General features: G+C 40.5%; 1 protein-coding gene across 6 annotated transcripts in view; it reads right to left on the minus strand.

The window, feature by feature from the left end:
* Window positions 1–229: 229 nt before the first annotated feature.
* Window positions 230–27,470, minus strand: part of LOC137376248 (ras and Rab interactor 2-like) — a 182,336-nt gene continuing 155,095 nt past the window's right edge. For all 6 annotated transcript variants that reach the window (XM_068044414.1, XM_068044416.1, XM_068044415.1 and 3 more), the window contains 7 exons: window positions 23,460–23,532; window positions 21,284–21,375; window positions 19,760–20,881; window positions 13,262–13,567; window positions 10,507–10,638; window positions 6,513–6,679; window positions 230–5,768 (listed from right to left, as the gene is read on the minus strand). In XM_068044414.1, the coding sequence (XP_067900515.1) occupies window positions 5,433–5,768; window positions 6,513–6,679; window positions 10,507–10,638; window positions 13,262–13,567; window positions 19,760–20,881; window positions 21,284–21,375; window positions 23,460–23,532 (2,228 nt within the window). In that variant the 3' untranslated portion in view covers window positions 230–5,432. The remainder of the gene's footprint in view (window positions 5,769–6,512; window positions 6,680–10,506; window positions 10,639–13,261; window positions 13,568–19,759; window positions 20,882–21,283; window positions 21,376–23,459; window positions 23,533–27,470) is intronic.

Genomic DNA, 27,470 nt, shown 5'->3' on the forward strand with positions numbered 1-27,470 from the left:
AAAGCAAACTTTAGATCCTACATTGGGCTTGCTGTTGGCAGGTCACAAATTGACAGAATATTTTAAGACCAATGCAGTTTAAGGTGATTTTTGGAAGCTCACTCATTTGCTTCCTGCCCAGGTTTCAGACAAACAGCTAAACCAGGAATTGTATTTAAAAACAAAACTTGGCCATGTATTAAAGAGATAGTCACAAGTCTGACATGTTTCGAGTTGAAACATTCACATATATAACTAAAACATTCAATTTTTATTATGTGCAAAATACATTGTTTCAGTTGTACAGAGTATAGGCAGTACACTAATATAGTATAGAGGGGTTTTGCAGTCATCTACCCAAAATATTACTGCCATACCGGCATACAAATTCTTAGTACTGTTCTAAACTACATACAAAAATCACAAATGCCATGTCATTAAAAAGGCAATCTACCTACATGTAAATTATATGTAAGCAAATTCCAGGTTAACAATTTGTTCCCATACTATACAGTAGTATAACCTGTTCTTATACTGGTAATTGGAAATTTGCTCTGCACCAGTCAATACATAGAATGAGGTTCAACAGCATCACCGAAACAGAGATTTTGGTTTACCAGTGGTCGTGAATAAGCTATCATTGCATGTAATACTTCACGTTTCTAGGAACATGTCAAACAAGTATGAGTATGAAACCAGGAGATGGTTCATAGCTTGGAATTGTAGGGTGATGAGAGTGAATCTCAAAGGAAATTGTTGGAAGCCTAAAACCTTGGCCAATAGTCTTCTGCCGAAGGTATGCTCCCATTACATAGTAATACAGCTCGCAAAAGAACCCAGAAAGGTCCTGAATGCAGCTTACAGGAGAACAGCACCAACTCCCCAGTCCCCAGTTTAGTCTATTGTCAGCATCACAACAATTGGGAATGTCAAGAAGGCTCATGCACTGAATAGTTTTCACCGTGTAATATCTTACTGGCCTATGCAGCTGCACTATTTAATAGGAAGGTTCAACAACCATGTCAGTTGAATCAGAAATGTAATTTTAAAAAAATTCTTTTGCAAATTTGCAAGAAAAATTAGGAATGTTAAATTCAAAAATTTGCATGGTGATATTAAGATTAAGATACTCATGCAATGATTGGCATGTGGCCAGAGGGGGAAAAACTTGAAGCAAGTAACCCAAGGGTGGGATTATATACACTACGATGTGTGTACTCTCTAACATGCCTCACAGGTCTTTCCCCTGTTGATAATTTGGGCTTATTCCATATTGTATGCAGAGGATCATGTCAAGTGATAGATTTCAATTTGCTCATCTCTGCTGGCATGACGTTATCTTCATAATAGACCAAAAATATCAATCCCAGATTGTACTGATGCTATCCTTGGACTGCACGGAGCTTGGCCACTTCATATAAAGATAAACTACTTATTGAGCAGTTCCACAGTTTATTTTCCTTATATTGTTTGATTCCATCTATTTTTTTTCAGCTTTAAATTGCCTCATTGAAGAAAAGAATCAATGCTGAAAGACAGAGCTCTCCATCTCCATTGTCAATCCATTAGGGTATGGGGAGGAGAAACTGGATATTGGGTTGTACATGTATTTTTATGGTCAGCGTGAAGTTTCAGTGCTAGGAAATGGAATGTTCTAATTCATGCTTTCAGAGTGCACTCAGGTCAGGTATCAGATAAATCTCTCTTTGAACAAGAGGGCTAAGTTTCCTAACCCTTGTTTCTGGGAACTGAGGATTTTGTGGTCTAGCAAAAAGGAGGGTTGGAGACCGCCGCTGGTGAGCTTTTTCTATTGCCCTGGCATTCCCTGTAGGGGCAGAGCTGGCCTATGTCTGCAGAAGGTGCAGACCAGACTGAACCATGCTCATGAGGTAGGAAGGGGGTACACCTGGCCTGCTACCTCTCTGACCAGATCCTACACTTACTGGGTGCCCATGTGCAGGGACAGGGACAACCAGAAAAGGCCATCACTGTGACCTGCCCTTGAAACCCGATTGACTAAAGACCCTTCCGGGGTGGGCCAAAGATCTACATGTAGGTCACTTTTTTTTTTAAATACATGTCTCTCTCTCTCGCTTTTCTTCCCTGCCCCCACCCCACTCCAGAAGTTTATACTTCAGTCAGGGCCTCCTACCTGTCATTCTCCATTAGCATCTCTGCCCCATCTCTAAGGTACAAGAGGCCTCATTTGATCCTGATCTTGACCCTACCTCAGGGTAGTCCATAATGGGAAATCTAAATGTTGCTGGAGCAGGACAGGTTCAGTATACTTAGGGTACTCTGCTCCTGTTTAGTGCCCTAACAGAGAGAATCCAGGAAAACTCACAACCCAAGCATCAAAACAGTGCCCTTGTTGTACCAGATTTCCATCTCCCATCTTGATGCTTCTCCAAGTGAGACTGTCAACTTAGTGCCAATCTAAGTGCAGATCTATGCAATTGAATGACTGTCTTAAAACAGCCCAAACTCATTGCACATAGGATCTCTAGGGCTCAGTGAGGGAGGAGCCATTGATCCCATTGCTCTGGGCTGGATTCCAACATAAGCCCCAGAGGGTAAAGAGCACTGCTCCAACAATGAATACTTTAAAGCTGATGTAATTTCACAGCAATTCACAAAATATTTATACAGAACCATTGATGGTCAGTTGACAGGAGTGGGCCCTCAAAATTACAGACACAATAATGCAAGTAGTGAAGATATTGCTATATACTATAGGTAGTCAATTTACTGTTTGGGTTAGGCACAAGATAATCTCACTGTAAAAGGCTAGGATGGAATGTTAAGTGGCAATTGAGTGCAGTGAAGATACAGTAATGTAAACACAATGATGTATCAACTCAACATAAACAGTAAGGATCAGTTTTTTTTCCTGTCCTGCATGCCATCTGGCAGCTCAGCTGAGAACTACTACAGCAGGTGGATTTAACTGATAGATAAAGCTGAAAACGAAACCTATAATTACATGGTCAGATCTAAAGCCTGGCTCGGGTATAAAATTAAAACCCGACCCGGGCCCAACCCAACCCGAACCGACCACAGCCAACCCCAACCCGACCCATTTAATTTTTTTCGCACCTGACCCAACCCGAATATCCTTCATCCGTTCCGGCAGCAGGCTATTCCTGCAGATGGAGTTGTAGGGAATCATGGGTAAGCCCGATCCTGTGACTTCCCCGAAGCAGCGTCCAGCCTGACCCGACACGAGCCCGAATGCTGGAATCGGAATTTCGACCAGACACACGTAGTTGGGTCTAGTTGCATTTGGGTCCGGTAGCCAGGCTTTAGTCAGATCTACTTTCTATACTGCCAAGCCACACCACCCTGACTCTTTCTATAATCAAATGCTCTTTTGTTTCCCTGTTATGCTGCTCTCTCTCTTTCTTTCAACTTACCAATGCCCACCTTTGTCTGTATTACTAGAGTTCTTTTCTGTACCGAGGGGCCAGAGCAATAACTTCTTTTGTGCTCATCAAGATGAAGGATGAATAATTCTAGGAAATGCATATTCAGCATTTTGGGCATCCAGTGTCAATGAACAAGCACTCCCTGCTCAGATACAGTACAAGATACAGAGCACATTTCTGGTTCAACAGTGTGCTTCGGCCCCCAACCTCTTGCCATTTCCTACGCCTTATGCTCTCGCCAAACTAATTCCTAGAATCATAGAATAATACAGCACAGGAAGAGACCAGTCGGTGATGCCTATGCAGCTCTTTGAAAGTGCTATCTAATTAGTCCCATTCCTCTGCTTTTCTCCCCATAGCTCTGTAAATTTTTTCTGTCAACTATTTATCCTTCTTCTTCTTTGACCTCCTTGTCTTGAGAGACAATGGGTAAGCGCCTAGAGGTGATCAGTGGTTTGTGGAGCAGCGCCTGGAGTGGCTATAAAGGCCAATTCTAGAGTGACAGACTCTTCCACAGGCGCTGCAGATAACATTGGTTGTCGGGGCTGTTACACAGTTGGCTCTCTCCTTGCACTTCTGTCTTTTTTTCCTGCCAACTGCCAAGTCTCTTCGACTCGCCACTCTTTAGCCCCAGCTCTGGCTATCACTGGCAACTGACTCCCACGACTTGTGGTCAATGTCACAGGACTGCATGTCGAGTTTGCAGACGTCTTTAAAGCGGAGACATGGACGGCCGGTGGGTCTGATACCAGTGATGAGCTCGCTGTACAATGCGTCCTTGGGGATCCTGCCATCTTCCATGCAGCTCACATGGCCAAGCCATCTCAAGCGCCGCTGGCTCAGTAGGGTGCATATGCTGAGGATGTTGGCCGCCTCAAGGACTTGTGTGTTGGATATCCAATTACTTTAAAAGTTACAACTGAATCTGTTTTAGGCCGTGGATTCCAGATCACCATAACTCACTGCATAATTTCTTTTGTTCTCATCTCACCTCTGCTTCTTTCTCCCAATTACCTTAAATCTGTGTCCTTTGGTTACTGACCCTTCTGCTATAAAAATATTTTCTCCTTATAAACCCTTCATGATCTTGAACACCTCCATCAAATCTCCCCTTAATATTCCCTGCTCTAAGGAGAACAATCCCACTTTCTCCAGTCTCTCCACATAATTGAAATCCCTCATCCCTGGTACCATTCGAGTAAATCTCCTCTACACCCTCTCTAAGACCTTGACATCGTTCCTAAAGTGTGGTACCCAGAATTGGCCACAATATTTGCATATGAAAAGATGCCTGCAGCAGTAATATCTCTCACACAATCACACAGGCCACATCACTAAATATTTTACAGGGAGGTGCTGTATCTCATTTGGAGCCAAGGCCAGATGGTGTGGCAGGGCAGGAAACATTGCAGCAGTATTACACAATTGTACAACAGCTGTGATGTGAATGATCCAAAGAACAATTTCATTCATCAGGCAAATACCTTAAGCTCAAGATAAAAAATATTGATCAATATATCATGAATAATAAAAAAACAAAAAAAATTGTTACAATTAAATGCCCAGATGTTTACAAGAATAATCACTTCTGGCTTAAAAAAATACTAAAAAAAACTTTCAGTTAACCAGCAACTGCTACCAAATTAATCTCTGGGATCCATAGAAACACACAGTCTTCCTATAAACATAAAACCATTTATGCAGCCTGCGCCCAAACTGATTTTATTCCCACTTTTTTAGTCTAAGAGTAGGATGCAAATCATCCAGCTACTGTGACAGTTTCACTGATGCATTGCATCTGACCGGTCTTTGCCATGCACAGAGTGAATATCTGTTCTAAGATGCAAAATCCCAATAACCAGTGTGTCGCTGGCAAAGTATTACAACTCCAAGAACATCAGCAACAGTTCACCTATTAAGGTTTGCTGGGTCAATACACACCCCTGGCATGCTACAAAAATTAACTCAAATAAAACTGAAACAACCTCCAAGGTGCCAGACAACGGCAAACAAAAACAAATTCTGTGTTTATGAAGTTGTGTTGCATTCTTCAGAAACTGTGGTGTTGTTCTCAATGACGTTGCTGGGAAGGTCACTGTGAAGGCGCTTGTAGACAAAATAAAACATCTGTGACTGAGGCCTGCTATGCAGCTCTGCTTTGATTTTCTGCGGGAAGGTATCAGGAGCCAACTGCTGCCAAGTGTCATTTATTAAAAGGAAAAGACTGTAGTTCTCAGTGTCCTCAACTTTGAATTTGGCAGCACAAAGATCACACAGCTCTTCTGTCGTAGTAAACGGTCTTACCAGTAACGTCTTGGCTGTGCAGCCACTAGTCATGTTGTTGAAAGCCACACGCAGGTAGTTCTACACAGATTGAGATATAGGAGAAAGAGCATCGTTTTAGCATGGCACTTAATAAGTGCAAGGCAGCAGCATATATAAAACTCCACAATGATATTTGATTGCATATAAATGGAGAACCTTTCACGGCTTGATTGAAGCTACAATCTCCATGAGTAAAGTACTACATTAGCAAGCCCCGAAGATACAATCAACTTTAAACATGAAAAGACTGCTGTATAGGGCACACTTGGCAGTCATCTGTATAGAGAACAGTCCCATTTTCAAGGCTAAAATGTCTTGCTAGATGAACTGTATGTTGGCAGGTAGGTGGAATATAATGACATCTCATAGGATTATGGAAGCTGCACTTTACATAACTGTTCTTGCAGTAAAATATTTCATTTATTTGCATGTTTTCAGCTTCTTTAAATGGAGTAGCTAGTAGAACTAATAACATGTCCAATCTATGGTGTTATGGCATTACCATAGATTTTTATTTAACATCTGTGAACTCATTCAGTGCTAAAGGCACTACTGGCTAGTATTCCCAATTTTGGGTAAATACAGAGTTGGATGTAGAGTGCTGCAAATGACTTGACAACAATGTTTGGTAAAATAAACTGTAAAAATCACGCAATAAAAATGGTAGCTACGTCAGTGAAATGATAGGCTGTTCTTGAATTTTCCAAAAATAAAAGGACTCTGTGCAAGGTAAAAATACACTACGCTCAACATCTATCATCCACTTTTCCTTAAGGGACATACCTGGAAGTCTTCCACAGAAGGTGCAGTTCTGCTGTTCATAGTTCTTCTCTTGTGCCACTGGTTTAGGGTATTCCTGGTTTGTGAGCTTAATAACTTGGCTGCCTGTTCCTCTTGGAAATTCTTTATTAGTGAAAGTGCTCCATATGCACTGGTCAAGTAATAGCCACCTATACAGAAAAGAAAACAACATTGGATTATATGTCCTTGTTAGAGCAGGTTTTGGGTAATGGTGAGTGGACAATATACAAACAACAAGAAGCACCTTTTGGTGTAGTAAAAGGTGCTTCATAGAAGCATCAACTAACAAAATTTGACACTGAGCCCAATAAGTAAATATTAAGGCAGATGACCAAGAGCTTAGTCAAAAAGGTTTTTAAGGAGTGTCTTAAAGTCTGAATTTGCAAGCATAAATTAAAACTGTCTGACATTACAAAGCTTTTAAATCCTAAGTACAACTGAAAATTTCACATTTTGTTAAATTTCTTCTTGAATATAACAGAGCACGTGTTAGACATCAGAATCTGGAAAATGGTGGCCGGTCATTTTTAAACAGACGCTTAGGAATGATGGTGAATGTCAACATTTTTGACAGTGCTAAAGGTTGATGGGGGTTGCAAAGGAGTGGTTCAGGACCGACTTTCGCCTTCAGTAATAATTTGTTTCGATACAAATGCTGATGATCTTTATTTATTCGTTCATGGGATGTTTGCGCCATTGGCAACACCAGCATTTATTGCCCTTGAGAAGGTAGTGATGAGCTGTTCTTAAACTGCTGCAGTCTGGGTGGTGCAGGTACATCCACGTACTGTTTGGTAGTAAGCTTCAGGATTTTGACCCAGTGTCAATGAAAGGCAGGATGTGACTTAGAGGGGAACTTGCAGGTGGTGGTTCCTAAGTGTATGCTGCCCTTGTTCCTCAAGGTGGTAGAGATCACCAGTTTGGAAAGTGCTGTTGAAGGAACCTTGGTGAGTTGTTCCAGTGCATCGTGTAGATGGTACACACTGTAGACACAATATGCCATTGGTGGAGGAGTGAATGTTTAAGGTGGTGGATGGGGTGCCGATCAAGCAGGCTATTTTGTCGGAGATGGTATGAAGCTTCTCGAGTGTTGTTGGGAGCTGCACTCGTGCAAGCAACTGGGGAGTATTCCATCATACTCCTGACTTGTGCCTTGTTGATGGTGGAAAGGCTTTGGGGAGCCAGATGGTGAGTTACGTGCCACAGAATTCTCAGCCTTTGACCTGCTCTTGTAGCCACAGTATTTGTGTGACTGGTCCATTTAAGTTTCTGGTCAATGGTATCCTCAAGTTGTTGATGGTGGGGGAATTCAGTGATGGTAAGGGAAGGTAGTTAGACTTTCTCATGTTGGAGACTGTCATTATGTAGAAGTTGCATGGCGTGTTAAAAATAACAAAATAAATAAAAACAGATAATGCTGAAAATACACAACTAACCAGTCAGCATCCAAAAAGAGAATACGACAGGTGGTTTTGGGTAGACACCATTCATCAGAACTGGAAACTCTGGCAAAAGTTAAAATCTTGAAATGTTAAATTGCATCTTTTCTCTTTTCAAAGACTGATAGCTTTGCTCAAAGTCCCAAGAGACCTGTTTGGTAGTACTTCGACTTGGACAGTATGTTAGACTTGTATTAATATCAGCAGTGTTACAATTACTAACTATTGTTTAAGAAATGAATTGTATTATTTTAACTATAATTTGGTCCATTACATTGTCAGCCTCAATAATTCCTCTAAGCTACTTCATCCATTGATTGGACGTGCTGGCAGGATCTTGACAGAATTTAGTGCCGGATATCACTTGCCAGATTTGGTGTAAGCCTTATTACAACCAGGTGAGAAAGGGGTCGAAGGGTCCCTCTCAGCCTTCACCTGGTCTTACCGTAACAAGGTTTAACTTTAAATACCGTGTTTTTAGCTCCCCCTTGGTGAATCTCTGTTCACCGCTTTCCAATTATAAAGCAAAGAAACCAGCACAAACAGGTTTTCTTAGGTTTAAAAAAGAAAAGTTGAAATTTATTAAACTTGAACCTATACTCTAATTTGGTTGCCGCCTACGGATACACGACATACCCACGCTAGCATGCATACACGATACACACATGCAAATAGAGACAGAAAAGAGCAGAAGAAGAAAAATAAAGTGGAAAAGTTTGAGGCAATATCTGAAGAGATTTTGTTCTGGTTCTTCAAGCTCACTGTAGAGTCCTTGATTGTAGGTGGATCTTGCTTTTCATTGGGGCCCAGTATTCTTCTTAAACCTTGTTTGCTGTAGGAGACTTTCCTCTCTTGGGGTTTATGTGTCTTCAGTGGATTCAGAGGTTTGTGAGAAGGAGATGGGAGCAGACAGGAGAGATCTTCTCAGTCCAGGAGCAAACAGTCTTTCTCAGTTCAAACTCTCTGTGGCTAGTTCAAAAACACCCCTGGAACAGCAAGTTAGTCATGTGACCAGCTGGTCCAACCTGTCCTGGCCTCTGTGGATTGCATCACCCCAGCAGGCCCTGGAATGCGCTTCCCCACCTCCTCTCTGTCCGGTGATCAACATCCATTGTGGGTTGAATGTGTCAGGGAATGGTCCTTTGTCCTTCCAATCACAGTCTGTTAATATGCAAATGTTTTTGCCAGCATGGCTGATCTGTTCAACAAGTCAGTTCCTCACTCCAGCAACATTTAAAAATCAATGTTCATATGACAAAACCAATGTGCCTCATTCTTGGCAGGTGGGGGCCTGCATGACAGCCTATATTTTCTTCTCCCATAAGCATATTTAGGTAACACATTACATTACCTCTTAAAAATATGTGAATGGGACACAACACATTTTAATAATTTATCTGATTTTCAATTGGAATCCATTTACTGACAAGAGGAGAATGTTTAGGACAATTGGTTGTAGTCTGATGAACAGCCTTATGACACTGCAGGCAAACAGCATCATAGTTCAAGTCTCCTCACTTCGCAAGTCAGGATTAGTCACAATTTTATATTCACAAAGTATATTACACGAACTTGGCAATACATAGTTTTAAAACAATGATTTTATTTGCAGCCCAGTACCAATTCCCATTTTAAGTTGGTTTATGTGGGGAGCGACATCACTGACAATGTACCAGCATGTAAACAAGAATGGGAAGGAAGGAGAACTCCCTGTGCCTAAACAATAAAAATTCCATTCATACAACAGGATGCATTAAACTCAGTGTTCCCATACAAAATAATTCCCGGTAAAACACCAGTTAAGTGCCAAAAATGTATTTCAAAAGTTCCATTATATTTATTTATTGAAGCGTTAACCAAGTTACTTTGTTCACATGAAAAGAAAATTAGTTATTCATTTCAACAGGTTATACATCTATCCTCATCAAACTTTTCAGTTTTTAAAATCAATAATGGAAAAAGCTAAATACAGTGAACTTGCTTATCCCACTCAGTTTTAATCAAGACAATGCATTTCTGTTTCATCTGTTGCTGACCCTAGTTAAGTATGTCTACAATAGCTATTTCTTTCCACTTTTGTAATTTACTTCCTTTGCCTACCCCCCCCCCCCCCCCCCCCCTCCCCTCCTGAAGTCCCTCCAGCTATGTACATTTTTAAAGCCAAGACAGGCAGGAGACTTGTAGCAATGACATTTTAACCATTTACCAGGAGTGTGCAAGAGCTGATCTGCTTCCACTTTCCCCCTTGAGAAAGCTGAACAACTCATTCTAATAGCACAAGAGCTTGCCATTCAGGTAACTGCGGAAGCAAACAGTGTCCTTCTCTTTTTGGCACAGCATAGTTGTCTCATGCCACTGTGTGACCCATGAACTGGAATTGTAATTCATCAAGTCACCATCAAAATAAACCTTTGTACAGGATTTGCTGCCACTACATTGAAAGATATAGGAATCAAATGAATGAGTCGTTGTGAATCATTCGGTGAGCAGTTTTCTAAGAACACAGCAATATAATTAATAATAACTCTGTTTTGTACCTTCTCCATGCAGCAGTGATGGGTCCAACAGCTCCATCATGTATTCAATCTCAATCTCCAACTCTGGCATGTCACACTGGGCTACTATGTAGGTCAGCATGGGCAGGAAGTCATCAGCCCCATATAACCTCCCTGTGGGCACAATTACACAGATGGATCAGAACCAAGATTTTTGTTTGCTTCTTGTGATAGCATATACCTTCCAGGATAAAGTTAATTCCCAATAGGCAATAGTATATAAGAGTATATTCTATTTAGTGCCTCATGGTTTATCAAATATTTCATTCGTTACCCAATGGTGTGACAGTGTAACAGAGCACTGGTTCAAACTGGTGAAAAATTAATTTAGGATCAATATCAGGAAGCTCTTCTTCACATAAGGGACTTCTGGTTAGGTTGGTGGAGCCAAATAAAACCCTGAATTGATTTGAAAATTAATTCTGTACTTCTATATGCAATATGCTACTGTGACAAGGGCCTGTAATGTCGTTTCAAATGAATCAAGCTAGATAGGGTGCATCATCTGCATTGATCAAGTACTTAGACAGGTTTCATTTATCCTCATAAATGCACTGCAACTCATTTCTGGAACTGACCAATGCAATGAGAGGACAACAGCTAATTTTTGGAGTTAGCTCCTTAAATATCAGATATGATAAAACAAACTATGGCTTTGAAAAAGTTTAGAAGACATTTAAGATTACAGGGAATGAGCAAGGAAATGGATTAGAATAGATAGCTTCAATGGTGGAGCCAATATCAGTACCGGTGCAAAGGGTTGAATGGCCTCCCTCACTGCCAACACAACTATGATATCTATTAAGATTATAAACGAGGTCACATTATAATGTTACATGGGACTGCATTTACGAACCCATGTACTTCCGGGCATAACTCCCATTGAAGTAGGTTTAAGAGTGAATGACTGGGTGAAGTAGGCTGAATGTATGTTCCTATTCCCCCAAACTAAAAGCGGACCACAGATATATACACATTATCTGAAAGCAGTCACATAGTCAGATGATTCTAGAATATGACTATTGCATGCAAATATAATTTAGTTGCAACTGAAGCAGCGCTGGTTAATGAAGCTCATCTGTGCCACCACTGATGTAGTAAGTGCAGTATTGGGTATGCTGAAAGGATATTGGATGTAGGAATGGAATTTCACATTGTTCCATTAGAGGGTGCTCTTTAGTTGACATAGTGAAGTTTTGCATCTAAGTCATTTCATAGGCGAATTGGGAATATCCAATACTGATGATATAAATGAAAAAGCATTCTTTTTGGTGATGCTAACAGCCTTTGACTCAAGTTACCAATCCCCTCCCCCCAACAAAAATGGGGATTGAATTCCACTTCGGAAATATATGATTTAATTACTAGTATCTTATAGTTACTAGATTCTATAATTTAACAGTACAAACAATCATATAATAGTATAAAGGAGGCTGTTTGTTGAAAGCGCTATTCCATTCTCCAGCCTATATTCCGAGTATTTATCCACTTCCTTTATATAAAGTTATGATGGAATGGGAAATCTATACCTTAACAACCTGCTGTGTAAAAAATAAACTAACCTTCTCCTGACTACTTCTTTTATTCTTTGGATTACGACTATAAAATTTATAACCTTTGGTTACTAACTCATTGACCAGTGAAAATGTTTTATCCCCCATTTATCTTCCAACTGTGGTCTAACCAGTGAATCGTATAGGTTGAGCATCATCTCTTTACGCTGTGCTCTGTTCTCCTTTTTCACATTTTGGGATTTTTGATTTTTTTTTTCCATTTATGGAAAGGACTTTGGGATTGTGTTACATTTAGACCTTATGTTTCTTTTGGAGAGTGAATTTGAGCAGGTTTAGAAACAAAGCCACAGACTGCAGTTGAATATATGCTGAAGTCTGACCACTGGTACAATACTTATCAACGCTCGCATCCCAGGACCACCAGCCAGGATGACCCCTATTTATGAAAGGGACAGGGCGTGTGCTTTGCTTTGACTGTTACTCCATATGTTCACTTGCTTATTGGGAAATAAAGCAGTTCTATGTAATCTGGTCTTGTCTTACTAAAGGAAAGATTGGAGAAGTGCCTGTGAGGGCAAGTGTGAGAGGCATGATATCCAATTATTAAGACACACTCCTAAATGTAACATGCTCAGACCACTAACGAGATTGACCAGTATTGCTGCACCCCAGAGAATACCTAAAGCAGACCTTAAATTTGAAACACCTCATTTATAAAACCTGTATGCTTTCCTAACACCTTTATCGAGTTGTCCTCCTTCAAATATTTGTCTATCTGAATGTTGAGGTCTCTTTCCTCTATATATTTTGAGTTTCACTATTTGACATACATTCTCCCTCCCAAAGGGTATCGCCTCACCGCTCTCCCCATTAAATTTCACCCAGCAACAATTTCCGATGTACTAACTGTCTGAATCTTCCTGAAATTGCTTGTAGCTCTCATTATAGTTAACAACACTCCCTATTTTTATGTTATTTGCAAATTCTGATGTTTAGCTTCCATACAAGTCTACTGCCTCCCATGTGGCAGATAATCAAACAAACACTTTTTGAAAGTCAATACACAACATTATCTTTATTGTTGTTCAATGAAATTGGTCAGACATGACATGTCTTTTACAATTCTGTGCTGCTTGTCCTTAATTAACCCACACCTGGGATATTAAAAGCATCCATTAACTGCTTGTTGTTGCAATGCCTAGTTTAATAAAATAACATTATACCTGAATTGTTCTCCATAACAGTGTAGATAACTTTGCAGACCCTCAGCAGTAGGAATACCTTCTTCTCAGGAGAGTAAGCCTTTTGCATATTCAAAAACTTGTGCTTTATTTTATCCAAAGTAACAGCATCAGGGACAGCAGCATCTACTCCCAGCTCCTGAGGCACTTTCTGTTTAACGGAGAGCAGATTTTCTTTCAGTTGCTTCCAGGAGCCGTCAGAAACATGAAATTGTTTCAAAGTTGCGTAAATAAAAGATTTCAGGGGCTTCAGAATGCATTTATGCATTGCTTTCTCCAAAATAAAATCTGGAAAGGTTACAAAAAATAAAAAGTTTAAAATCAAATCAAGTTCAATTCTTAGGTATGAAAATAGCAACAATCCAATAATAGACAACACATGTTTCACAGCAAAGAAATCACATTAAAAATGTCTCATATTTGCGCACTTTTAAAAAACCCAACTTAAATTTATTGCACGTTTTCTACTTCACAAAATTTTAGGAAAGTTTTCCTTCTTTGATAACATGATGAAAGGACATGGTATTCCTCTTTCATGATGTAAAATGAGGTAAGGTTATACACAGAATATCAGATTTGAAGTTTTAAAATATGAACACAGGAGAAAGTGTGCCAGAGAAATATCATAGCTGAGGCATTAATATGAAGCAATTCAGTATGGGGGCAAACTTGGCTCAGTGGCACTCTCGCCTGTGTCAGAAGGTTGTGGGTTCAAGTCCATAATCTAGACTGACACTTCAGTCTAGTACTGAGGGAGGTGCCCTCATTTAAGATGAGACGCTCAACGGTGGTCCCGTCTGACCTCTTAGGTACACGTTAAAGATCCCATGGCACTACTCCAGGAACAGCAGGGGAATTCTCCTGGTTTCCTGGTCAACACCTACCTCTCAACCAAGATCTGAGATAGATGATCTGGCCATGTATTCCATTGCTGTTTCTGGGACCTTGCTGTGTATAAATTGGCTGTCATTTACAACAGCGACTCCACCTCAAAAGTGCTTTGGGACATCCTGAGGTCATGAAAGGTGCTATAAAAATGCAAGTTCTTTCTTTACTAGAAACAACAGCGTGGGTGAGTCCTTGCAGACAAGCCTCCTGCTAACACCATGGCTCAATGTATGTGTAGTCTGTGACTTCCAACTGCGAATCTAGCATGCTAATGTTAGAAAAGGGCTGAAAGGATAGTCAGTTCTTTTCTGTCAATATAAATTTAATGTTAGTGCATGGGGCTGTCTGAGTGAATTTTGACCTTAAGTTTAGAAAGTTGGTTATGCTGGCAGAAGTTTGAAACCATCTTTTTCACACTGACTCATCCTACTACATGCTCAGCATCAGTAAGGTGTAAAAGACTAGAATACAATGATACCAAATGTGCAGTATAATCATCACTCTCCCTTTATAAAATTTTCTGTGCCAATTTAAATAAACTAAGGATGGAAAATGCTGGAAATACACAACCGATCAGTTAACTACTCGTAAAGGGTGATGGAAGCAGATTCAATGCTAACTTTCAAAAAGGACCAAGATAAATACTTGAAGGGGAAATAATTGCAGAGCTACAGAGAAACAGCAGCGGAGTGGGACTAATTGGATAGCTTTTTTCTAAACAGTATGATGGCCGAATGGCCTCCTTCAGGGCTGTATGATTTTATGATCCTTAAAGAGAAAAGGCTGGTAATATTATTTTGGGAGTGCACCCTTTATCAGAACCCAAAAGGAAAAACTACAATTGCAAATGCTGGAAATCCAATCAAGGATAATCACTCAAAGCACCAGAACCTGTCTTTTCTTTTTACAGGTGTTGAATGACCTGCTGCATATTTCTAGCGTTTTTGGTTTTTATTTCATGTTTTCCCTTTATTCGTCTTTCTAAAGAGGTGGGATGATGGACTTGACGTATTTAAAAAAAAAAGGAAAATGTCATGTGACACAAGACTGTTGAAATAATGAGTTGAAATTGCTCTCAATGAGAATACAAATAAATGTGTTGACTAATCAAAATAAGTGCCTCGAGTACTCATTTCCACTGGTGCCCTCTACATCTTGTGTGCGAGCATCATCAGCCTATGTAATCATTGAAGATATCACAGGAAAGGAGCAGGAATACAACAACAACAACTTGCATTTATCTAGCACTTTTAACATAGTGGCCTGAATTTTACGAGCGTCCTGCAGTTTGCGGCAGCGCACTCTAATGGAAGCGTGCATCCTGCACGGATGTGCGGTCCCCGAGCCCCCGTGATATTATGCACGGGGGCTCATTTAAATAGAGGGGGTGGAGTGGCCTGCAGATAAGTTAATTTAAATATCATTAGCGTTCATTTTAATATGGAGATGAAGGGCCCGCCACTAGGCGGTGGGGGGGGGGGGGGAAAAGAGTGGCGGGCGGCGGGTCACACCGAGTTCCCCCCGCTGCCAGTAATATGCGGCGGGCCCTTCTCGATGTCGTGGGTCAAGGCGAGCCTCTCCCTGCAGACTTTTACCGCACCCCCCCGGCAATATCGAGGGGCCAGTAAAATTCAGCCCAGTAAAACATCCCAAAGTGCTTTGCTGGAGTGATCATCATATAAGCGTAGACACCGAGCCAGATAAGGAGGTATTAAGACAGGAAAGAGGAAGGTTTTAAGGAATATCTTAAAGGAGGAGAGAGAGGTATGGAGGCAGAGAGATTAAAGGAGGGAATTGTTGAATTTCCATTTGTTCTCTCCCTCATCCAGGATGCTAAGGACTGTTGTAGTTGTCAAGTATTCCCACCCCAGATCAGCTTAACTCTAGTTAGGAAATTTACCTATGTGGTGACAAATAACTTTAAAAAGGAACTGATGTCATTTAGAAAGATGCAATATCATTTGCCTCATGATAATACTAACATTAGATATAAGAACTTGCATTTATATAATGCTTTGAATATAGTAAAACAACCTAAGGCGCTTCATAGAAGTGTAATCAGAGAAAAACTGACACTGAGCCAAAAAAGAGACGTTGGGACAGGTTGGCGTTTAAGGAATATCTTAAAAGGAGAGAGAAGTAAAGAGGTTTCGGAGGGAACTCCAGAGCTTCGGGCCTAGACAGTTGAAGGCACGGTCACTAACGATGGGGTGAAGAATGGTGAGGGATGGGCAAAAGGCCAGAGTTGGAGAAACGCAGAGTTCTCAGAGGGTTGTAAGACAGGAGGAAGTTACAGAGATAGGGAGGTGCGAGACCATGGAGGGATTTAAACAAAAGAATGAGAATTTAAAGAATTAAGCTTTTGGGAACCGGGAACCAGTATAGGAAGAAAAGCACATGGGTGATGAGAGAATGGAACATGGTGAGATACAGGCAGCAGAGTTTTGGATGAGTTATCATTTTTACAGTGTAAATTATATCACTGTATTGAGTGTTTACTAATGTGTAAATAAAAGTTTGGCTTTGTTTTTTTTCCAATGTTGATGCTGCCTATTTAAGGCAATTCATCACTTTTGTATGCTCTATTCAAAAACTGGGATAGTAACACCCACACACAAATGCCAGTGAAGTTTGGCACCACATTTTTATTATTGCAATAGCAAATTAAAATTTAAAACTGGATGAAGTACAAGGGCTGCGTTAATAGACTGTCCTGCTACAAATCAGCATCTAGTGCAGAACTAACATTCATCAGCTTGCATGCTATTTCAAGCAGACTATTCCTTTCAGAGACTGAATTTGACAAAATAAAAGGGCCGACTGACACAACAGCGGAGCAAGCAACCAGGGGAATTGTCCAGGGCCCCAGGCCATTGGCGACACACTAAGCTAAGTTATAAGAGTGGGTGGCAGGAAGGAGAGGAGGGGCCCACACCTTAGTGTCTGGCCGGGGCCTGCATGAGTCCAATACCAGCACTGAGCAGGACCTTCAAAGATTCATCTTCCTTCCTTCCCCAGTAGTTAAAACATCCAGACTATGGTGAGTGAAACTTTGATTTAGGTGCCCTTTACCCATCTTCAGTAGTCTGCAGACAAACCTACCTGACTTGCCCTTGCTCAGGATTGTGACCTCTTATCCCAAGGCTTACTAGTCCTAAGCTCTCTTCAAGCAGTAGTTGTAAGCAGTCTAGCCTTAGCTGAGCAGTAAAGCAGAGCCGCAGTTTAAAGGTTAACTGGTGTTATTTACTTGCTACTTCTGGCAGTTCTTGAAGGTTGTTGGGTAATTCAGTTTTTTAGTTTCTGCAAAACACCAAAGGAGCCAAAACCAAATGACATCATCACTTGGCTGGAGATGGTATTGTCCTGATTATTTTTAGAAACTGAAATCTGGTGCTTAGTATTCATTTCCACATTTGCTGACTACTTTTTTTGTGTTATTCATATTCCCTCTGATTCTGGAATGACAACAGAAAATGCTGGAAATACACTACAGGTTCAAACATACTTTAAATGGTTAATTAAAATACAAAAAACACTAAAAAGGTAAAAAGCAAAGACTAGCTAATGTTTTGGGCATGAACCTTTCATCAGAACTAGCTCAGCCAGTTGAAGCTCAGTTCTGATGAAGAGTTGCTCCTTGAAATAGTAACCGGTTTGCTCAGTTGTTCATGGATCTGCAGTGGGTGGCTCCTGCATTTTCTGTTTTCATTTAGATTCCTAGTTCTTTTTATCTCCCTTGCAATTCTGCAATCTTTAAAAGTCACCTTAGTATCTTAAATGGCGCCATCCTGTAATTTAAAAACCAAATAAAAAAAATAAACAAACATTTTGATCAGACTGCTTGTTTCCTGTTTTAAAGACAGCTAAATCTGTTCACCATATGACAAACTTGCTCAGTCAGCCATTTCATTTCTTCCAATCCCCTGTGGCATATTTAAGTTATTAAACATAGTGCTGTCAAGGATTGTTTGGATCCAAGTGGTGGGCGTATAAAGCAAATTCTTAAAAGGGCAGATTTAAGCACCAGAACAGAATAAAACTGTAGTTAGCCTCTGCCTTTTTTCTAGATATGAGAGCAGATTACTGCTAGATAAATAATAATATCCATAAATTTTAACAATGTTTTTCTTCCCCCCACCTCCCCTCCAAGGTATTCATCCTCTAACCTCTGCCCCGATAGTCTCCACGACTGAGGCCTTCATTAGGGCTGCTATGAATTGGTCACAAGGAGTAACACTAATGTATCCTGCAGACAATTCTTCTTTGGCTCTTCCCTCTGTCTATGAAGGGATGTACATGGTTTCCCTTTGACACTTTCCTGCAACACAACTGAAATGGCAACTCATCATTAGATAAGAAGTGAACCTGTGTTCCAGTATGACAGGTGAGTTTATGTTGGCAATCTCACTGCTCCATCAACATTTTCAGTTTGTCTGTACTGGAATGACTTGGCTTGGTTTTGGCAACTTATCTAAACAAAACATTATTTACACTTTTGACTCAACAACTTCCTGCTCAAATAGCTCAATGCAACAAATATTATTCCAGCAAGGATTAACTAACCTACAATTCATGGCTGATTTTTGTCTTTCAAATAATTTGCAAAAATGCAAAACGAATAAAAGCACTTATTCGTCTTTAACTTTGACTGATGACAGATTATATGGATATTGACTATTTTTTGATAACACTTATTAATCCTTGGTTAACAATAAAAAAGCATCTATTTCCTAAGCACCAAAACAATAAACACAAAGCAAACTCAGAGTAAAATCTCATAAGTTCTGTTCTTATTGCACTTAGAAACTTTATATGGTTCTGAGATGAACTTATTTACATAGTCAGATATGTTACTTATATTTAAATTGCCTTTATAATTTCAGAGACTATTTTGAACATTGACATGTTGCACGAATTAATTTTACAGACAGATTTTAAGTGAGAACCGGGTGAGTTCAATACAGATGGCCCAATACTGTAAACCCTTTAATAGAACATAGAACACAAGAAACAGGAGCAAGAGTAGGCCATTAACCTGCTTACTAAGTGCTGCCTTCAAGAATAAATGTTTGAGAAAGTTTGTTTACAAAGAGGGAAAAGGCAGAAAATACTGTATGCCACTATTGTGGCAGAGTCTCACAAAAATGATTATTTATAATGATTCACATCACTGGATTGTGCCATCAATTTTAGCCTCTTGCAACAGAAAAAAAATCAGGCTTCCCAAAGGTTGAACTGTTATGGACTAGATAATGCAATATCTTTTTTCCATGTAGTGGCCCTTTTAAGGCACCTGCAACATTTTAAACTCTTTACATGCCAATCTAAGTAACACCTTTCCCCACCCCACCACCCACGCCTCACTTAGGGTAGGTTCCCAGACATTTGCAAGAGGCACAAAAGGAAACTGTGTTCCTCCTTCACTAACATACACAGTAAATCTTATTACATGAAAAGAAACTCAAATGCCTCCTCCAGAAGTCAACAATTTCTACAGAATTGTTCTATGTCACAGCAGTGCATCCTAGAAAGTCATGGGGAAAATGCAAGTTACTTTTAAAGATTTCAGGATGGCAACAACAATCTACTTACCTATTTCATCTTCTGGGATGAGGGATTCAATTGGTGGGTCCAACTCTGAGCTCTGGGTCAAGTAAATTTTAACCTGCGTCATGAACTGGCGAATAGTGAGCAGCATGTCTGTGCTGGAGACATGGCAGTCCTTGTTTTCCTTGAAAAAGCTGATGTAGTCCTGGATTAGGCACCCAAAGTATGTGCGCTTGTCCTGGGACATTTCTGCAATCTTCTTCACTGTTCTTTTCCCCGGAGTCATGAACGAACTGAATACGCCGCTAACCTTTTGAATATGCGACTTTACAATTTTAGGGAAAACAAAGGAACCATGCCTTTTCTTCTTAGGGGTGCAAGGTGGGGGTTCAACCTCCTGATCACTCTCAACATCAGAATCCTCCAAACTGCTGTTTGTGTCCCCTTCCTGATTATAAGGACAACTACGTTCTACTTCCATAGTGCTGGAATCTGATTCCGTAGAAGTGGTGGACATGCTCATGTCGCTAAGTCGCTGTCTGCCTTTAATTTCCAGAATTTGAGTACTGATATTTCCAGCTGATCCTTCACCACTACAAGTCACGTTGTGCAATGCCTGAACCTCACCCTTGCTCCCAGCAGTTAATGCCTCCTCTGCTGTATAAGCAAAAGTTTTCTTTGCAGCTCTCAGTATAGGTGTCGAATTTCTTTCCATTTCTGAACTGTTAGCTTGCTTCTTGTTGCGAGGCGGTGGAATCGGAACAGCTTTTGTTTCTGGGAGTTTAAAGATGCCAACATCTTCACCGGCTTGACTGCTACTTTTCGCTGGATTGCACATCTGGTTCATACTCATGGTCAGCCGAGGTGGTGGTGGTCTTGGCGGCGGAGAGTAGGGCCTGCCCGTCTCCCTGGATTTTGTACACTGCCTTTTTAGGCTGCCGTTAATATCTTTGCTGTGCACTTCCAAAAAAAGGGGATTTATAAAGCACAAAGCACCATTGGTCTGGCTACATTCCAGCTCTGAAGGCGTTCGTGTTCTTATGGAATGCACTCCATTTAAGAGAGAGGGCTGCTTCGTCTCTGTGCATGTGCTGCCTGTGCTGAGGGGACTGGCAGGAGGTGCAGGGTTCTTGGCTACTCTCTTGTACACAGGAGAACTCCAGAACTCTGAAACAAAAGAATGTCATAAACTTGAGAACAGATGGACTTTAGTTTCCATGTAGTGTACGTCATTAAGGATTAGAAATTAACTCAGTAAAGGACAGATATGTCACTATCATTCATGGCAACTTCTTCAAAAGCACCTTATGTACATAGAAACAATTCCAGCGAGAAACTGTGAAATATGTTAAAAATCAAAATTAAAAAGTTTTAACTTATACAAAGCACCATTAGCAAACACAATCAAAGTTTATTTGATTCTGGGTTCAAAAGGGGCAAAGACCAATGATGTGAGGAAAGACAGTTTTGGTCACTTCTGAAGGAGTAACTGTTTTCTACAGATCAAAGACTACACAGTTTCACAAACCCGTACTTCAAGCAGAAACTGTAGACCTAACGTGTACTCACCCAGACCCAAGAATGCAATTGCTTCCAGCTCTGTCTCAGTCTTGGCAGCTGTGATTCCATGAGGCAATTTTAAAGGGAAAGGCAGCACATCCCTTTAGAAAAAAGAAAGCCAGAATTTAACGTCACTAAAGACAATATTGAATCCATATGAGTAAATCAGTCAAGTGGTAAAGAATATTTTGTCCCTTTGGAAATCCAGAAAATATGGAAAGTCCCAAGAAAGTTTTGTTGACACATCTAACAATTAAATCACAGAAGAAATTCCTTCATAATAATACATATGCACTCCTTTATACTCCAGTGAATAGCTACAAGGCTTTCAGGCAGGTATTCGCCTCAAAGTTTCCAACATTGCTTGGTTGTATCTTCACAGACCAAAATCTTAATTTGCTTTATACATTCCAGGTGGATGGAACGAGTTGGTATGTGAATGGGGCTGAAATTTTTTTTTCGGCTTTGCAGTGCACGATGGAGCTATTTATATTATAGACCAGTGTTTTGGAAGAGCGGCCTAAAAGTGGTGCCCCCCCCCAAAAATTTACCTCTAAATCAAGCTGCTGGGGAGCGTATGCACTGAGTGCATGCTAGTCAGTGTGCACACACGCAATTCAACTCCATCATGAAATCATCAACTAGTCATACTGGATGTTACAAAATGCATACATAACTGAGGCATATCTGATGATGTCAACAAAGGACGCATCAGTACAGAGTGAGTAACACATTGCCATCAGTGCAGCTCTTGCTCTTTGATAGGCAGTTTGACCTATGGCAGGTGCTAAGCCCCAAGAAAATTTCTCTCTCTCTCTCTCATTAAATTTATATTTATTACATCCACCTGACTGAATGAGACCTAGGCAATGGCACTCTGCAACTGATGAACAATATCTCAGCAGCTGATGATAGGATATAGAAAAATATTACTCCAACCATGCACTAAAGTAAGTCACTATTTAAAAATAAGCCAAATGGTAAACAGTTCCTTCTCTTTCCTTAAAGGAGAAATGAAGCTTTATTCATCTGTAGGCAGTCTTCTGATGACCAGCCAAGACAGAGCTGAAAGACAGTCCCTCAGCTGGCTGGACTGCAGCAAGGTCATTAGTGAATGGTTCAGCTGCCTTCCCTTTCTGAAGCTTCAATGCACTATAAGGACTTCCTTATTAACACCTCCATGAGAGGTGGGAGAGGGATTCAAAATGAAATGAAAAAAAGGGGAACTTGTCCTCAAACCATCCCGCACGTGTCTGCTTCCATTTTTAATGGTGGTGGGTTTCCAGGCGTCAAGAGTGTCAAGAGGAGGGACACCATCAACATTTTTACATTGGGCTCCCACAGTGCATTTGGGAGCTCGATTTAAATTTTGCACATGGTGATTGTATTTCCCGGGCAGCGAAAGGGAGGCGTGAACTGCTGTCTCCACAAGGTAAATACCTTTTATAGCACTCCTTGAGGGTCAGGAGGAGCAGGGACTGCTTAATGTAGGCCTCCCTACCCTTCTCCAAAGCAGCTATACTGAAAATATGCCCATCTGCTTGTCCTAGAGTAATGGCTCCTTTCATAAGCACCATCGCCCAGATTGATATAAGCTGCTTTTCTGAAGCAAAACAGACTTTGCAGTAATATAAATCTTTAACCTCTACTGAACAATCTCCACCTGAAATATTGGCATAGTTTTTCAGTGCTGACAGACCTGCTGTGTAGTTCCAAGATTTTTTTTTGTTTTGGAGCAACAGCAGCTTTGCCCAACACAAGTAGCTTTTGTGAAGCAGTGACGGAAGCTGTTTTGACTGAATCGTGACCAGAATCATTACCAATACTGCAGAACCTAATTATACACCAGGTGTTCGGTGAAAAACATTGTGCTTTATCAGAATTACCATTCTCAACCACCCCTCTACACCAATTAGTTCTTTAGCACATGTATTGATTTTGTTTTAATTCAGAGAAACTTGTAAAAAAAAAATCCCCGAGAAGCTATGCTGAATTGCTTAGCTATTTAATCAAGTATTTCCTGTACTGACCCAACAGGAAATGGTTACTTTTGTAGCATCAGTCCAGGATAACAGCAGAGGTGCATGGGTGAGAGTGGGTGGATGGGAGTAGATACACAAAAGAAATTTTTCCGAACTTCTTATAATAGGGTTTCTATGCATTCACATTTGTTTGCTCCTCTTACCTGCTGATACAGTAGAAAGCAATGAGCCTAAACAAGTCTGCGAAGCTCAGGCAAGATCCTTCTAGTGAAAAAGCTATGCAGAAAGAAAGAGCAAAATAGTAAGCAGATCACTTACAAAGCAAAGGTAGCATATGAAAAATCCATTAGACAGCACAGGGCATTCTGTTAAATCTGTGCTGTAAATTAACCAAAGTATCAAGACAGTCTTCACTAACAAAAAAATGCAATATGTCTGCTTTGAGACAGATACAGCAGACATAACTGCTCTCTTTAAGCTGAAACAGCTGTGCTGAGCCCATTCGCATGCCAAAATTAACTTGTTCCACACTTGCGGTAACATCCTCAAGCGTTTATTGGAAATGCCTTCCTTTCTCAATAGAACTAAACAAAGACTATTTAAATTATATGTGAGACCTATAAAACAATAGAAGTGTTCATTACAGTCATTGAGTTTAATTGAGCAGCTAGGTTGAAAGTGCAGCACTACTTCCTTCATCCCCATCGCTTCTAATGCATTAATAGAGGAGCCACCCACTTGGTAAACATAAGCTCAGTCATAAACAGCTGTTTAATGTACCACACGCATGCGGCCAATATGGATTTTTTTTTTTTTGGAGAGTGTCATTATTTGAAAATTACACAAAGGCATATTGCCAACATCAGCAAAAAATTGGAAACAGCCATACATGTAGTGGAATTAAGGTTTTCCACCAGCCTGCTATGGGCAGGACTCTTCCAGAATGGGCAGTTGGTTTCCTGGGCGCTGCTGTTGGTGACTCAGGAGAAACGTTTCTTGTAACCACTGTTTGCGCATGTACAATACCCCAGCTATTGTTGCTGGCAACCAAACTCTGTTGGTTTGGAACATGCTGCTTCATTACTGCTTGTGAGGATAGTGGCATTGGGACCAATGAAAATCACCTGGAAACTCTATGAGTCCTGAGAGAGCAACTGGGGGAAGCAAGGAGAGAGAGCATCTAAACTGGTAGAGGGAGGGAGAGAGAGAGCAGCACAGACCGGTGAGGGAAGGAAACACAAACTGGGGAGGGGAGGGGAAACAGGGAGAGGGAGAGGGAGAGAAACACAAACTGGTCAAGGGAGGGAGAGAGCAACCCAAACTGGGGGGAGTGAGCAACACAAACCAAGGGAGGGAGCAACAAAACTAGGGAGGGAAACACAAAACAAAAGGGAGGAAGAGTTCATGTCGGCCTGTGATGTGTACTGTTGTATAATGTCTGTTGTTCTAGGTGTTGTGTATTTCACTGAGTGAGCCAACATGTGGACTCACAGCAAGCAGCTAATATTGAACTAACTTTATCAACAACTCCCCAAACTGAGGGCAGCAGAGATTATATCTCCCCAACAGAGAGGACAGTATAACAAAATGCTCAGCAATTACAATATGCTACACTCCCTCCCACTTAAAAAAAACTTATACATTAAAATGTAAAATGGTACATGTACATAATTTCCCAGAATAGAATACCTGAAATTTAACAGGTTGGGTTGCATGCTTGTTACTGTAATCAGAACTAAGATATATATAACCAATATTTCCAGAGAAATTTACTAGCAAAAAAAATTCCTTAACAAAAATATTTGACAAAAATTAATGAAAAGAACTTATTTCTCCTTCCTTCCTGCATACTTTCAATTAACTGATCTTGCCTTTTTCTCTTTCTGTCTGGGTATCTCCTTCCATTTTCATTCTCTGAACTCTGCTCTCCCCCAACATCTCAGACTGTGTCAACCCTGAACTTTGACTTTACCAACTCCACTTAATAGTTGGGATTGTGAAATTGATCGATTAGTTTTAATCAAAGACCCTGACTCACTTTGCTCTACAGGTTGATACTGGCAAACTTTGTTTCTTTGTGACTAGCACTTTCTTTCTGACTTTCATTTGGGACTGTAGGAATTTGGACTATAGGAGGTTTCTCATGCACTCCCTTTGTCAGATTTCCTCTTTCAAGCAAATGATCTACATAACACTGACAGAGTCTCTCACCAATCCTCACTACATATGTGAATGTACCTAGTCTTTTTACAGCAACTTCAAACACATACTTCTCCTTAACAGCTTGGTGATTTTTCACCATGGCCTCCTGACCAGCACTGAACTCTTAAGTTTCATGCCTCATATATCATGACTCATCTTCACTCTGTCCTGCTTTTTTCTTAATTTGCTATTTACGCCTGGCTTAAGCAAACTAGACCTTGTCCTAGGAGCGTGTTTAAACACTAACTCGTAAAGTGAGCAACCTGTTGTAGATGGTGGGGTTATTCTGTAAGAGATCAGAAAATTGTCTAGCCTGTGTCGAAGAGAAATGTGGAAATTACTAACTAGCTTGTCACCTTGCAAATACTTCTGCAAAGACCGCTTCACAATCTGTACACTTCCTTCTGCAGCAGAATTCAATGCTGGGTGATATGGTGGTATTAGAGTGTAATAAAAACAGAAAGCGCTGGAAATACTCAGCAGGTCTGGCAGCATCTGTGGAGAAAGAAGCAGAGTTGACATTTTAGGTCTGTGACCTTTCATCAGAAACACATCACATTCTTGAAACTTTAACTCTGCTTCTCTCTCCTCAGATGCTGCCAGACCTGCTGAGTATTTCCAGTACTTTGTTTTTATTTCAGATTTCCAGCATCCGCAGTATTTTGCTTTTATTTTATGGTATACGAGTGTGTTTGACTCCATTCTTACTCAGAAATACTTCGAACTCTTCTGACATAACTGTGGACCATTATCTGACACCAACACTTCTGGCAAGCCATAAATTGCAAACCAACTTCTCAAAACCTCAATAGTTTTGGCACTTGTCGTATTAGGCATAGACTCAACATTTATCCACTTGCTATAGCTATCAACCAAAACAAAATACTCTTCCTGTCTACTTCAAAGTAATTGACATTTACCCATTCCCATGGTTTTCTTGTGTTTGACCATGGAATGAAAGAAACCTTGGTTGGATCATTTCTCATTCTGAGACACACTTTGCAACTTTTCACCAATTCTTCATTATCTCTATCTACCTTTGGATACCAAAAATAGCTTTTTGCTACTGTGTGCTCTTGATGAGGTTCCTCTAACAATCTCTCTCTAACCTTGGTGGAATAATGACTCAAACACCATAGGAGACAGGCTTGATCTACACTCAGTTCATTTCTATGTGTGAAATACATTTCTCATCATCACACTCTTTAGGCCAGTCATTCATGACATAATCAAGCTCTTCAGTGAGTACTACACCCTTGCAAGTTACTTCACTAATTTCTCTGGCAGGCACTGGCCTAGCTTTGCAAAATGTCGGCTCTACACTGTCCTTTATCTTGACTTCGGCCTTGTGATGCCTAATTTTATCATTTGTTCCTCTTTGCTCAAAGACCATAAAGAACATTTGTGCTTTCTTCGCATTTTCTCAATGTCAGACGTACTCTTACTGATCCCTACTGTAAATATCTTGGCCCAGTTTAACCATATGTTAAGTCAATTCCTTCCTATCAGGGAGACTTTGTTCCCTCCTACCACCATCAATGGCAAGTAACATTGTATTCCACCCTAACAGTAACTTCACCTAATACTGGAATACTGTTATTGGAATAACTAGTCAGTTTCACACCAGTTCTGCGCAAGGGAACATGACTTAGGGACTTCTTGTATTCTCCTTCCGAGATAACATACGCTGCTGCAGCTGTATCAACAATGAAAGTGTTACAACCAGGTGAGATAGGGTTCTAGGGGTCCCCTCTCAGCCTTTTACTGGTTTGGCCGTAACAGGGTTTAACTTTTAAAACACCGTGTTTTAGCTTCTCTCTCAGTGAGCCCTTGCTCACTGCCCTCTAATTGTAATGGCAAAGAAATCAACCAGACAGGTTTTCGCATAGTTAAACAAGAAAGGTGTAAGTTTATTAACCTTAAAACTCTAATTCAGTTAAAGCTGCTAGAAATTCGTGGCAATGCTAGTATGCATACGCGATAAATACACTCGCAAAGAGAGAGAGGAGGAG

Source organism: Heterodontus francisci, chromosome 13 (assembly GCF_036365525.1).
Source record: "Heterodontus francisci isolate sHetFra1 chromosome 13, sHetFra1.hap1, whole genome shotgun sequence".
Classification (NCBI taxonomy): Eukaryota; Metazoa; Chordata; class Chondrichthyes; order Heterodontiformes; family Heterodontidae; genus Heterodontus; species Heterodontus francisci.